The sequence below is a fragment of the Schistocerca gregaria genome, chromosome X (genome assembly GCF_023897955.1).
Source record: "Schistocerca gregaria isolate iqSchGreg1 chromosome X, iqSchGreg1.2, whole genome shotgun sequence".
In the NCBI taxonomy this organism is placed as follows: Eukaryota; Metazoa; Arthropoda; class Insecta; order Orthoptera; family Acrididae; genus Schistocerca; species Schistocerca gregaria.
Genome location: NC_064931.1, coordinates 472,734,360 through 472,749,388, shown reverse-complemented (window position 1 = coordinate 472,749,388; position 15,029 = coordinate 472,734,360). Strand labels below are relative to the sequence as shown.

The 15,029-nt window shown below is 39.9% G+C and overlaps 1 protein-coding gene across 7 annotated transcripts in view; it reads right to left on the bottom strand.

Moving 5' to 3' along the window:
- LOC126298740 (uncharacterized) overlaps positions 1-15,029 on the bottom strand; it is a 374,620-nt gene that overhangs the window by 43,732 nt on the left and 315,859 nt on the right. For 5 of the 7 annotated variants that reach the window (XM_049990178.1, XM_049990184.1, XM_049990180.1 and 2 more), the window contains 2 exons: positions 11,600-11,701; positions 642-743 (listed from right to left, as the gene is read on the bottom strand). In XM_049990178.1, the coding sequence (XP_049846135.1) occupies positions 642-743; positions 11,600-11,701 (204 nt within the window). The remainder of the gene's footprint in view (positions 1-641; positions 744-11,599; positions 11,702-15,029) is intronic. The other 2 variants (XM_049990179.1, XM_049990183.1) reach the window with 2 other exon arrangements.

Below are 15,029 nucleotides of genomic sequence, written 5' to 3'. Positions count from 1 at the left end.
TTGTAACACGACGTCCTGTGGCTGCAGGAAAAGCATTGTTCAACATGGTGACGTTGCTGTCAGGTTTTCTCCGAGCCATAATCCGTAGGTAACGGTCATCCACTGCAGTAGTAGAATTAGGCGGCCTGAGCGAGGCACGTCATCGACAATTCCTGTCATTCTGTATATCCTACATGTCCGAGGAACATCGCTTTGGTTCACTCCGGGACACCTGGACACTACCCATGTTGACAGCCCTTTCTGGCACAAATTAAAAATGGGGACGCGATCGAACCGAGGTATTAACCGTTTGGGCATGGTTGAACTACAGACAAGACGAGCCGTGTACCTCCTTCCTGTTGGAATGACTGGAAGTGATCGGCTGCCTCCGTCTAATAGGGGCTGCTCATGCATGGTTGTTTACATCTTTGGGCGGGTTTAGTGACATCTCTGAAAAGTCAAAGGGACTGTGTCTGTGATACAATATCCACAGCGAACATATATCTTCACGAATTCTGGGAACCGGGATAATGGAAAACTTTTTTTGTCGTGTGCAAATACATCCAAGCATACAGTGACCTCATACAGATATGCCGCTTCTGTGTCGTGCCATGCGCAAGTCTTGACATTTGTTACTCGTCTGCAGCACACATACTACTCACCAGGTTCCATACGAATACGTTGAGTTACACGGACATAAATCTGCGGGGCCTCAGCTCCAGCGTTAGGAGGAACTGGAACAGGAATTGTATTACCATTTGGTCCTGAAAAAGACGTCAATTTTACAGAGGCATCGACAGTCCCAAATGATCTTCCAGAAACAATAATTTACAGAAAGAATGTAAACTAAGAGTGGTCATACGATTGACAGATCAGAGCAAATTATCATCAGTAAAATGATTAAATTTTAATGCGATTCCTACTGTGTTAATGTTCGAAGTTTGAAACCAAATATTCTCACCCAACTGTGACAACGTTTTTTGCAGCTTCTTGTTGTATTACATATACATATGAATATGTTTTACCTAACAGAGAGGATTAGGACGGAAAGTAGTAGTAATTTATTATAAACCAGTAAACTTCCTATTCTTTAAAAATCGAACTCCCATGTATAAAACCGGTTGAAAACTTTGGATTACTTTACAAATGGATTAATGCGCTACATAATGGAATTTAAGCATGTAATAGAGAAAAAATGTAGTTAAGTTTCGAAATTATACTTTGTTCTGGAAGTCGGTAAGTGCTCTCATTACGAAACTCTGTACGATAGTCTGGCTATTTTGAGCTCCACTTTAAGCTAAAGCTATTTTCCCACACATCTCAGTGTTTACGAATACGTATGTCCTGATCAGTGTGACGAAAAAATGATACAATTTTGGAGGTACATTCAATGGTATATGTGGGTACTGTCTGGAAAGTGTGTAGCAGAAAGTCGGTAGTAGGCATTTAATAAAACTTCATACCTGATGCTGGAGTTTATTTAAACAGCGAAAAAGCAGTATGTGATGAACGTTTCGCCATTTCATTATTTTGTGGAGGATGTCAGAGAGAAAAACCCTCTTAAGGGTTGAAATTATGGGTAAACTTTATTGGAAGTTGCTAAGTGATCTCATGCTCAAATACTGGGTGAATATAATTCAGATATTTGTGCGAAGTCTATTACGCTGTCTCCAGAAAAACACACTGCTTCTAAATGTTTTACTTGTCTTATTGTGGGCGGCGCGGAGTGGCCGTGCGATTAGAGGCGCCATGTCACGGATTGCGCGGCCCCTCCCGTCGGATGTTCGAGTCTTCCCTCGGGCATCGGTGTGTGTGTTGTTCTTAGCATAAGTTAGTGTAAGTTAGTTTAAGTAGTGTGTAAGTCTAGGGACCGATGACCTCAGCAGTTGGGTCCCTTAGGAATTCACTTTCTTTTGTCTTATTGTGGGCACTGGAATTTTTAAATTCCGTCCATAATTATGGCAAATATTGAAAATCCAAATTTTTACTCACACAACTCTTCAACTGACGATGGTTGACAGAATTACGGGTGTGCATCGTACTTAGGTTAAAATTTGTCCTCTGTCAACATCACCAAGTGGATGTGTTCCATTACCCCGAGTACCTGCACTAAGCGCTGGGTACCTCAACGTCAATGTTGTGTTATGTAATTAACAACGTTGTGTTTCAGTGAATGGACACTGTGATACATTTTCGAGGTATTTAGAAGAGGAAATGAATCATCGAATAAAAAATACAGGGTGCCACTTAAAAAAGTCACACTGCTGTTCATAACTTTGTAAAAAACAAAGCTACAACTAAGGCAGTCATGCTGATTGATATACCCCTGATGGCTAAAGAGCATTTGCTTGAAATATTTTGTAATTTGCATTTCGACAAACAATTATTTAGGGTGGTGAGGATAAACAGAATACCCTGTATATACAATTATAATAATAATGAAAAATCCTCAAACATACTCCCCCCCCCCTCTCTCTCTCTCTCTTTTTAACACACACACACACACACACACACACACACACACACACACACACACACACACACACACACACACACACACACACAACCTTCCACATAAATTATTGATCTCAGGCATAACCATAACACTATAAAAATCGTAATTTATGCGTAAATTTTTTGCATACTTTAAGTTGTATATGGTTGCAGGTGACAAACGGTAAAGAAAGACAACACTGTAAAAACGCAATACAGCAGAAAAACCACACCATGTGGTAAGAAGGTATGAATACACAACTTTATGTGCTCTTCAAAAATCAGTAATTACGATTTAGAAACTAATATTTATATGTATTTAAACAGTAGATAACATTCCTTACGTTTAATGGCCAGAATAATAAAAAAACCACTGATGATGCTGCAACTGCATTGAAACATGTCTGGGACAAAAAACAAAATTGTATTTTGCTAAAGGCGGACATCGTCCAAAATCATATGTTATTGTTAAAGCAAACACCGACGAAAGACCTTCAACCTCAAGATGGTTTTCTCGAAGCCCTGCCTGGTATTTCCAAGCAAGCTCTACAACAATTTGCGGAACACTACAGCAAAGTTACACCACACAATTTTAAATATAAAATTCTACAGAATCTGTCTTTCACATTATGTAATACCTAACATTATGTAATACCTAACATGTAAATGTAAACAGTATGTCACCTGCAGCCCAACGTGCTAAACACAAAGCTGAAACTGAGTGGCTGAAGCAATAAATTAGATGCCTACATACAAAAAAGCAGGACCTCCATGTTTAACTATTCAAAATTCACCTAGAACTAGGAAATCACATCAAAATCTCTGAAATATTTCATGATAACATGAATACATTCAAACAAAACACAGAAACACCACGGCAATAGAAATTTTAAAGGAATTGTTACATTAAAATTGCAGAAAAAATTACAAAAAAATCCTGCCGAGACAGACGCCATAAGTTTGGCAGCTGAGACATGCTTAAATCAAAATTATTTCCAATTTCAACAGGCTCTGTACCGTCAGTCAGATGTATTGAAAATGTGATTCCCTCTGAGCGACTTGTTATCTAAAACGTTTATGGGTAATTCTGATCATAGATTCTGAAATACAATACGGCAACAGGTATGTAGACAATGTATTGTGCTAATGGAACGGTAACCACAAAACAACCAAATTTTTCAACACTTAAATTCTCACATCAGTAAACTTCAGTTTACACTGAAGTTGGAAGGAGACTGAATCAACTTCTCAGGCATTACCATCGTCATTAGCAAGCAAAAATTATTTAATTAAGAAATTTAGCAAAGTAACTTCCACAGACACAGTAACATCTGCCAATTCCTAGCATCCTGTGGCACACAAACATACAGCCTTAATTTGGTGGAGCATCTAACAGGACATCCTCCTCTAGCGTTACTTTTCCACGACAGTAGTTGTCGATACCAGTAAATTTTTCGAATTTTGGACAGGTCAATTTTATCTCAGCTGCTTTTCTGAAAATTTTCATATAATTTTATATATAGTATGTTATATTTCAAGCTATAATTTATGAAAATAAATTACTTTATTTTAATGTTATGACCGATAAGTTTTAGTTCCTAATGTACAGTTAAAATTATTTCTTAGAGACATTTGAAATTACGAATTATTTGCCACACTTAAAATTTCTATTATTAATTACGCAGTCTAGTACGGTTTACTATGTTTATCTCTCTATTCCTTTATGAAATAATGATCGAAGTTAATAGAAATGCATTTTTTCAGAAAAAATGTAAACCCTTTGGAATATTGTTATTGCCGCCTGGTAAGATAGTAGTAAGCATGCCTCTAATTTCGGCATTCTTAATGTGAAAGATCAAGAGACTGTATGATACACAAAAATGTGACAAAATATATTAACGTAACAACAGAAATTCTGCAACAACAATCTTCACATTTATTTAGATAAATTCAACCATGAGGACCTAAAGTGTGAGAATTTCAGCTTCAAGAATCAGAACTGAAGCCAAATCTACTGAAAAGATAAGTTAACTAGAAATTTTATTGTAATATTCGCTTCTCTCAAATCTCCATAAAAGACTAATGTGGACAAAAGCAGCAAGTAGGAATAAGTGGGAGATTACACCACTACTTGCTATTTATACTACACACCAAATCAGTCTGTGAAAGTGAATTATAAACAGCTAATGAAACTGCACCCACATCCCCCCCCCCCCCCCCCCGGAACCACTGACCTTGCCGTTCGTGGGTAGGCTTGCGTGCCTCAGCGATACAAATAGCGGAAATGTAGGTGCAACCGCAACGGAGGGGTATCTGTTGACAGACCAGACAAACGTGTGGTTCCTGAAGAGGGGCAGCAGCCTTTTCAGTAGTTGCTGGGGCAACAGTATGGGTGATTGAATGGCCTGGCATTGTAACACTAACCAAAAGGTTTTGCTTTGCTGGTACTGCGAACGGCTGAAAGCAAGGGGAAACTACAGCCGTAATTTTTCCCGAGGGCATGCAGATTTACTGTATGGTTAAATGATGATGGCGTCCTCTTGGGTAAAATATTCCGGAGGTAAAATAGTCCTTCATTCGGATCTCCGTGCAGGGACTATTTAAGAGGACGTCGTTATCAGGAGAAAGAAAACTGGCGTTCTACGGATCAGAGCGTGGAATATCAGATCCCTCAATCGGGCAGGTAAGTTAGAAAATTTAAAAAGGGAGATGGATAGGTTAAATTTAGATATAGTGGGAATTAGCGAAGTTCGTTGGCAGTAGGAACAAGACTTTTGGGAAGGTGAATCCAGGGTTATACATACAAAATCAAATAGGGGTAATGCAGGAGTAGGTTTAATAATGAATAAAAAATAGGAGTACGGGTAAGCTACTGCAAACAGCATAGTGAACGCCTTATTGTGGTCAAGATTGACACGAAGCCCACGCCTACTACAGTAGTATAAGTTTAAATGCCAACTAGCTCTGCAGATGACGAAGAAATTGAAGAAATGTATGATCAAATAAAAGAAATTATCAGATAGTGAAGGGAGATGAAAATTTAATAGTCGTGGGTGATTGGAATTCGGTAGTAGGAAAATGGTGAGAAGGAAACGTAGTAGGTGAATATGGACAGGGGCAAAGAAATGAAAGAGGAAGCCGCCTGGTAGAATTTTGCACAGAGCACAACTTAATCATAGGTAACACTTGGTTCAAGAATCATAAAAAAGGCTGTATACATCGAAGAAGCCTGGAGATACTAAAAGGTATCAGATAGATTACATAATGGTAAGACAGAGATTTAGGAACCAGGTTTTAAATTGCAAGACATTTCCAGCGGCAGATGTGGACTCTGACCACAATCTATTGGTTATGACCTATAGATTAAAACTGAAGAAATTGCAAAAAGGTGGAAATATAAGGAGATGGGACATGGATAAACTAAAAGAACCAGAGCTTGTACAGAGTTTCAGGGAGAGCATAAAGGAACAACTGATAGGAATGGGGCGAAGAAATACGGTAGAAGAAGAATGAGTAGCTCTGAGGGATGAAGTAGTGAAGGCAGCAAAGGATCAAGTAGGTAAAAAGACAAGGGCTAGTAGAAATCCTTGGGTAACAGAAGAAATATTGAATTTAACTGATGAAAGGAGAAAATAAAAAGAATGCAGTAAATGAAGCAAGCAAAATGGAATACAAACGTCTCAAAAATGAGATCGACAGGGATGGCTAGAGGACAAATGTAAGGATGTAGAGGCTTATCCCACTAGGGATAAGATAGATACTGCCTACAGGAAAATTAAAGAGACCTTTGGAGAAAAGAGAACCACTTGTATGAACATCAAGAGCTCAGATGGAAATCCAGTTCTAAGCAAAGAAGGGAAAGCAGAAAGGTGGAAGGAGTATACAGAGGGTCTATACAAGGGCGATGTACTTGAGGAGAATAGTCTGGAAATGGAAGAGAATGTAGAGGAAGACGAAATGGTTGATACAATACAATGTTAAGAGTTTGACAGAGCACTGAAAGACCTGAGTCGAAACAACGCCCAGGGAGTAGACAACATTCCATTAGAACTACTGACAGCCTTGGGAGATCCAGGCTTCAAAAAACTCTACCATCTGGTGAGCAAAATGTATGAGACAGGCGAAATACCCTCAGACTTAAAGAAGAATATAAAAATTCCAATTCCAAAGACAGCAGGTGTTGACAGATGTGAAAATTACCGAACTATCAGTTTAATAACTCACGGCCGCAAAATACTAACACGAATGCTTTACAGACGAATGGAAAAACTAGTAGAAGCCAACCTCGGGGAGGATCAGTTTGGATTCCGTAGAAATACTGGAACACGTGAGGCAATACTGTCCCTACAACTTATCTTAGAAGATAGATTAAGGAAGGGCAAACCTACATTTCTAGCATTTGTAGACTTAAAGAAAGCTTTTGACAATGTTGACTGGAATACTCTCTTTCAAATACTGAAGGTGGCAGGGGTAAAGTACAGGGAGCGAAAGGGTATTTACAATTTGTCCAGAAACCAGATGGCAGTTATTAGAGTCAAAGGGTATGAAAGGGAAGCAGTGGTTGGGAAGGGAGTGAGACAGGGTTGTAGCCTCTCCCCGGTGTTATTCAATCTGTATGTTGGGCAAGCAGTAGAGGAAACAGAAGACAAATTCGGAGTAGGTATTAAAATCCATGGAGAAAAAATAAAAACTTTGAGGTTCGCCGATAACATTGTAATTATGTCAGAGACAGCTAAGGACTTGGAAGAGCTGTTTAACGGAATGTACAGTGTCTTGAAAGGTGGATATAAGATGAACATCAACAATAGCAAAACGAGGATAATGGAATGTAGTCGAATTAAATCGGGTGATGCTGCGGGAATTGGATTAGGAAATGAGACACTTAAAGTAGTACAGGAGTTTTGCTATTTGGGGAGCAAAATAACTGATGATGGTCGAAGTAGAGGGGATATAAAATGTAGACTGACAATTGCAAGGAAGGCGTTTCTGAAGAAGAGAAATTTGTTAACATCGAGTATAGATTTAAGTGTCAGGAAGTCTTTTCTGAAAGTATTTGTATGGAGTGTAGCCATATATGGACGTGAAACATGGACGATAAATAGTTTGGACAAGAAGAGAATAGAAGTTTTCGAAATGTGGTGCTACAGAAGAATGCTGAAGATTAGATGAGGACATCACCTAATTAATTATGAGGTATTTAATAGACTTAGGGAGGAGTTTGTGGCACAACTTGACTAGAAGAAGGGATAGATTGTTAGGACATGTTCTGCGGCTTCAAGGGATCACCAATTTAGTATTGGAGGGCAGCGTGGAGGGTGAAAGTTGTAGAGGGAGACCAAGAGATGAATACACTAAGCAGATTCAGAAGGATGTAGGCTGCAGTACGTGCTGGGAGATGAAGCAGCTTGCACAGGATAGAGTAGCATGGAGAGCTGCATCAAACCAGTCTCAGGACTGATAACAACAACAACAACAACAACAACAACGACGACGACGACGACGACGACGAAAGTGGAGTCAGTACTGGTTATAGTGCTACCCTAACTGACAATGTACTTGGCAGAGAAAATAGAGACGATACCAGCACTTCAACGCCCTTCTCAGCAACCAGGAAGTCGGACTATAAACGACTGGGCCCCCATTCTGTTATGCCGTATGTTGTACTTCACAGATACTTGCTACTAAACTAAAATCCACGAAATATCTCCCCCGTCGGATGCTCGTGTCCTCCCTCGGTCATGGGTGTGTGTGTGTGTGTGTGTGTGTGTGTTTTTTTTCCTCAGCGTAGGTTACTTTAAGTTAGATTAAGTAGTGCGTCAGCTTAGGGACCGATGAGCTTAGCAGTTTGGTTCCATAAGACCTTAGAACAACTTTCAATTTTCATTGTATTTATTAAGCATTTTACTTTTACGTGGTAATCTTTGGGAACACCTTTACATGTTAAAGTCCAGAATGATTGAGAATTGATTCTCACACATTTAATTGGCATTGAAAGGGTGCAAATCGTTTTATTGGCCTCCTGTAAATTTAGGGACTTCCTCTATTGTACTATGTTTACGGTATCAATGCGACCAAAATTTTTATAAAAACTAGTAACGTGGAAAGGAAATCAAACGTCATTTTTTTTAATTTAGAAAAAATGGTTTCTGTTCTTTGTGGGTGGGCAAAACTAAAGACATTACATATAAGAACTTACCGCAAATTTTCAAAATTTCTAAAATTTCCACGAAATATCTGTCAATTTTCTTTCCAAGGAATACTGATAGTTATGTTCAGTTCAACAGTAAATTCAAGATACCCCTTTAGTAAAGAGTGGTATTTACAGGACTTGTTGCAATTTGCGAGGCAAATCATTTGAAGGTCAATTACGTGGGGCTATAATTACTAGACAGAATGAACACGAAAGGAGCTGGATACTGAAATAGAAAGATTCCACTTTTGGTCAATAAGCTCTGAATAAATGTCGTCCTCATGATATTAAATGTGACACTACCCATAGAGAAAATAAATGCAGAAAACATGTTGTTGTTGTTGTGGTCTTCAGTCCTGAGACTGGTTTGATGCAGCTCTCCATGCTACTCTATCCTGTGCAAGCTTCTTCATCTCCCAGTACTTACTGCAACCTACATCCTTCTGAATCTGCTTAGTGTATTCATCTCTTGGTCTCCCTCTACGATTTTTACCTTCCACGCTGCCCTCCAATGCTAGATTTGAGATCCCTTGATGCCTCAAAACATGTCCTACCAACCGGTCCCTTCTTTTTGTCAAGTTGTGCCACAAACTCCTCTTCTCCCCAATTCTATTCAATAACTCCTTATTAGTTATGTAATCTATCCATCTAATCTTCAGCATTCTTCTGTAGCACCACATTTAGAAAGCTTCTATTCTCTTCTTGTCCGAACTATTTATCGTCCATACATTACTTGAAATTCTGGCCATCAAGAAACAGAACCACAGAATCATGAATTAATATCCAAGGATCAAATAGAGTTCCATTATCCTCTCTTGCTAAAGTAACAAAAGCTAGTTAATAACTTTCTCATCATTCAATATTATTACCCACCCACATTACCATTCCCACCTCTTTCCCTTTTTGCCTGCCCATAACATTCACCCTTTATTTTCTACAGTTAACATAGTAGTCGAAGCCACTACTCATTTGTGGGCTGTTTTGGTCTGTATATGTTTTATCTTTGAGTAAAATAACGTGTTTTCGTAGCTCCTTTATGTATTTGATCATGTTAGTGGTTTTCGTATGGATATATAGTACTAAAATTTGACGCATCCCTGGGAGAACGATCTTACTACAGCTATGAACTCTCGATGATGATGTGTGAACTATCTGTCTAAAGTTTTGTGAGGACGGAATAGAAAGCATTTAGGTAGCACGTAACTGCAAAGAGGAATGGTACAGAGAACACCTGTGGAAAGAAAAAGCTGCCAAATTTCCTAAACCCGTAATAGGCTTCTGACCCCAGCGAAGACTGCCTCGTTCTGTGTTTAATTCACAAGTCAATGAATAATAGTCTGAATTATAATTTATCTGAGGATACTTTATCAGAGATAATACCCAATGAGTGGAAAAAACTACTGGTGACACCTAGGAAGTACTTTAGTAGATAAGACTGTCAATTCGTTAACTACCATTGGGGATACCACTTATGTCTATAAAATGTGAGACAGGTAAGGCCTTTCATCCAACTTATATCCAGATTAATAGATCTAGATGCTGTTTTTCACAAGTTACTATGGATAATGTGTCAAATAGTCTGACGGATGCCCGCATCTCGTGGTCGTGTGGTAGCGTTCTCGCTTCCCACGCCCGGGTTCCCGGGTTCGATTTCCGGTGGGGTCAGGGATTTTCTCTGCCTCGTGATGGCTGGGTGTTGTGTGATGTCCTTAGGTTAGTTAGGTCTAATTAGTTCTAAGTTCTAGGGAACTGATGACCATAGCTGTTAAGTCCCATGGTGCTCAGAGCCATTTGAACCATTTGAACCAGTCTGACGAATGCATGAGATTTTTAACATAAGCAGGTAGATATTCTATAATGGGAAACACCCTCAGTTGTTTGTCCACTCCACAAACCACACGGTGATGAGTGGTGGATTGTACATAGTTTCCAGAAAGATCTATCCATTAACAACGCGAACAGCGGGCGCGAGAGAGGCATCAATCGTCTAAAGAGAAGCTTCTCGTTATCTTTTTATCATTTGTTTATTTGAATTATGTAATAATCATTTCCTATACAAACAGCAAACTTCTAGTTTTTGGGGAAACATTCGTGGTTATTTACAAGAACTGCTGCCTCAATTTCCTTCGATTTATTTACTCTTTGGGCCGGCCGCTGTGGCCGAGCGGTTCTAGGCACTTCAGTCTGGAACAGCGCGACCGCTACGGTGGCAGGTTCGAATCCTGCCTCGGGCATGGATGTGTGTGATGTCCTTAGGTTGGTTAGGTTTAAGTAGTTCTAAGTTCTAGGGGACCGATGACCACAGATGTTAAGACCCAGAGCGCTCAGAGCCATTTGAACCATTTTGATCTTACTCTATGGTAAACGACTTTTCGCACTAGTGTACTTGAAACAAAATGAAGTTCTCGAAGAGAAGCAACAGAAATCTATACATACTGATCATAGGAAACAACTGAATTTTTTTTAAACATGAAGCCTTACGAGTCATGGTTAGAGGCAATATTCTTGACAACAACAACGCGGCACAAACAAGGTGGAGAAGCACCCACAAATACAAATGTAACTACCAATGTGCTCTACGAAAATGTGATCGGGCTATAACTGTTCATGTAGTATGTGAATGATACGGTGACCATATTAGTTACAATATCAGGAAGTTCTTAGTAACTGAACTGAAAAACGACAAAGTGTTACACGACATTTTTCTTATAAAAATATGCTGCAATCTCTCAACAAAAACCATCTGAGTGCAAATACTGTCAAGTTACTGTTAATGTTGATGAATGGGTAGTTTTGAACGTCATGAAATGCGAAAACTATTAATCTTTGGCTCTACAGTAAATACTTAACTACTGAAGTCATTCTATCTGTGTATGAAACAAATACAACCAACCATACGGTGATCTTCTACAGTTCTGTAGTACACGTAATACTCACCATGTCCCACACGCAATGTTTGAGTCAGTCGGACAGAAATCTGTGGATCTTCAACTCTGACTCTTTGCATAACTGGCCCATCATTTGTATTACAGCTTGGTCCTGAAAAAGATGTCAATTTTACAGGGGCATCGACAGTCCCAACTGATCTTCCATAAACACTAATTTACAGTAAGAATGTAAACGAAGACTGGTCGTACGACTGATATTAGACAGACAATATTTTCTCGCAACTGCGTCATGTCTTTTTTTCAGCTGCTTCTTGCATTACACATTCATGTGAATATGTTTCACCAACAGAGAGATAAGGAGGGCTACTAGTACTAGCAGCAGCAGTAGTATTAATAGCAGTAGTAATTTATTATAAACTATGAAACTTCCTAACCTTTATAATCTCGAACTCTCGTCTTTAAGACGGGTTGAAACGTTTTATTCCTTTACAGTGAGTTAATGTGTTATGTATTGGACTTTAAACATGGAATCGAAAAAATGTATGTAGTTCTAGTTATTATACCGTCATCACGAGACTCTGGATATATGATAGTCTGGCTAATTTGCGCTACTTTTTAAGCGAAGTTAGTTTCTCACGCACCTCAATGTTTATAAATAAGTGTCTCCTCCACCATATGTCGTACAATAATACAAAAAATGGTTCAAATGGCTCTGAGCACTATGGGACTCAACTGCTGTGGTCATTAGTCCCGTAGTACTTAGAACTACTTAAACCTAACTAACCTAAGGACATCACACACATCCATGCCCGAGGCAGGATTCGAACCTGCGACCGTAGCAGTCGTACGGTTCCGGACTGCGCGACTAGAACCGCGAGACCACCGCGGCCGGCTACAATAATACAATTTTCAGATAAATTTAGTGGTATATGTGGCTACTGTCTGGTAAGTGTGTAATAAAGAACTGTATGCCTGATGCTGTAATTTGTAATAATAACGAAAAAGTAGTAAGCGATAAACCTTTTTTCTTTCAATATTTTGTAGAAGATGTCTGCGAGAAAATATCTCGTACGCAATTGAAATTGTGTGTAAATTTTCCTGGAAGTTGCTAAGTGATCACATTCTCAAATACTTCATGAATGTAGTACGGTTATCACCGGGCCATCACTTACGCTGCCTCAACACAAACACACAGTTTCTACACGTATTACTAGTCCTACTGTGTTAAAATTTTAATATAATATGAGTAGATAGTGACAGCACTGAATTTCTAAATTCTGTCAATAACTGGCCATGGAAGCCGTTAACTAGGCAGTATGCACCTGGTACTGGGATATGATATAGCGGTTTAGTAATATATGGTATGTTTCTGTTCACTTCATCAGTTTATGACTGATTTCAGTCCAGCTATTATCCTTCCTCGCAAAAAAACGTTTCAAATCTTTAAGTTTCACGGTATAAGCAATTTCTTTACATTGCTCCGCACAAAAAAATCCGCTGCAGGTATATCCGGATTCCGACGTCCTCATGCAGCAGGGCACTAAACGTTTTTCTACCAGCCAACTATTCCGAGAAGTAATCGTTAAGCACTTTTGAGGCTTTCAGAATGAAACTCGATGGTACGTCACCTCGTGGGAAACCACACTGGTTGTATCAGATAAGCCGGCCTAAGTGGCCGTGCGGTTCTAGGCGCTGCAGTCTGGAACCGCGAGACCGCTACAGTCGCAGGTTCGAATCCTGCCTTGGACATGGATGTGTGTGATGTCCTTAGGTTAGTTAGGTTTAACTAGTTCGGAGTTCTACGGGACTAATGACCTGAGAAGTTGAGTCCCATAGTGCTCAGAGCCATTTTTTGTATCAGATAACAAACAACAGAAACATATCTAGGAAGATAGCATTCTTGACAGCTTTTATGTTAGTAAAAATGTTTTTACATCCAAACTGAAGATGGAGAGGGCAAGAAAGGAAAGGAAAAGGGAAGAATGACTGCTGTCAGCTGCATTGCGAGATTACGCGGAATCAACGGCGACGAGTGAAAATGTGTTGCGGACCGTGATTCGAACCCGGGACACAGCGTTACCGCAACTGCACCGACTACGTCGGCTAGCCTCATGACCGATCCCATCGCGGGCCACCTCTCCGCAGTCGCTGTCCATTTCCTGCATATTCGCTCTTCAGAGATTCGCACAGGAGGTCAGACGTATTTGTGCATCCGCACTGAACAAGGGGGATTCATTGCCCAGCTAGGCCTATCGAATTATATAAATGTGTGGTGTCTATTCTTTCTGACACGTCCGAATGAAGAGACACTACACATTCATATAAAAAAGCTTTTGTGAAGTTTGTGTTGCTTAGAGGGAAACAATCATCAGATTCTTGCAGCGGTGTACCGTAGGTCTCTAGAAGAGCGAAGCGTTCCAAAGGATTGGAAAAGGGCACAGGTCATCCCCGTTTTCAAGAAGGGACGTCGAGCAGATGTGCAGAACTATAGACCTATATCTCTAACGTCGATCAGTTGTAGAATTTTGGAACACGTATTATGTTCGAGTATAATGTCTTTTCTGGAGACTAGAAATCTACTCCGTAGGAATCAGCATGGGTTTCGAAAAAGACGGTCGTGTGAAACCCAGCTCGCGCTATTCGTCCACGAGACTCAGAGGGCCTTAGACACGGGTTCACAGGTAGATGCCGTGTTTCTTGACTTCCGCAAGGCGTTTGACACAGTTCCCCACAGTCGTTTAATGAACAAAGTAAGAGCATACGGACTATCAGATCAATTGTGTGATTGGATTGAGGAGTTCCTAGATAACAGAACGCAGCATGTCATTCTCAATGGAGAGAAGTCTTCCGAAGTAAGAGTGATTTCAGGTGTGCAGCAGGGGAGTGTCATAGGACCGTTGCTATTCACAATATACATAAATGACCTGGTGGATGACATCGGAAGTTCACTGAGGCTTTTTGCAGATGATGCTGTGGTGTATCGAGAGGTTGCAACAATGGAAAATTGTACTGAAATGCAGGAGGATCTGCAGCGAATTGACGCATGGTGCAGGGAATGGCAATTGAATCTCAATGTAGACAAGTGTAATGTGATGCGAATACATAGAAAGATTGATCCCTTATCATTTAGCTACAAAATAGCATGTCAGTAACTGGAAGCAGTTAATTCCATAAATTATCTGGGAGTAGTCATTAGGAGTGATTTAAAATGGAATGATCATATAAAGTTGATCGTCGGTAAAGCAGATGCCAGACTGAGATTCATTGGAAGAATCCTAAGGAAATGCAATCCGACAACAAAGGAAGTAGGTTACAGTACGCTTGTTCGCCCAATGCTTGAATACTGCTCAGCAGTGTGGGATCCGCACCAGGTAGGGTTGATAGAAGAGATAGAGAAGATCCAACGGAGAGCAGCGCGCTTCGTTACAGGATCATTTAGTAATTGCGAAAGCGTTACGGAGCTGATAGATAAACCCCAG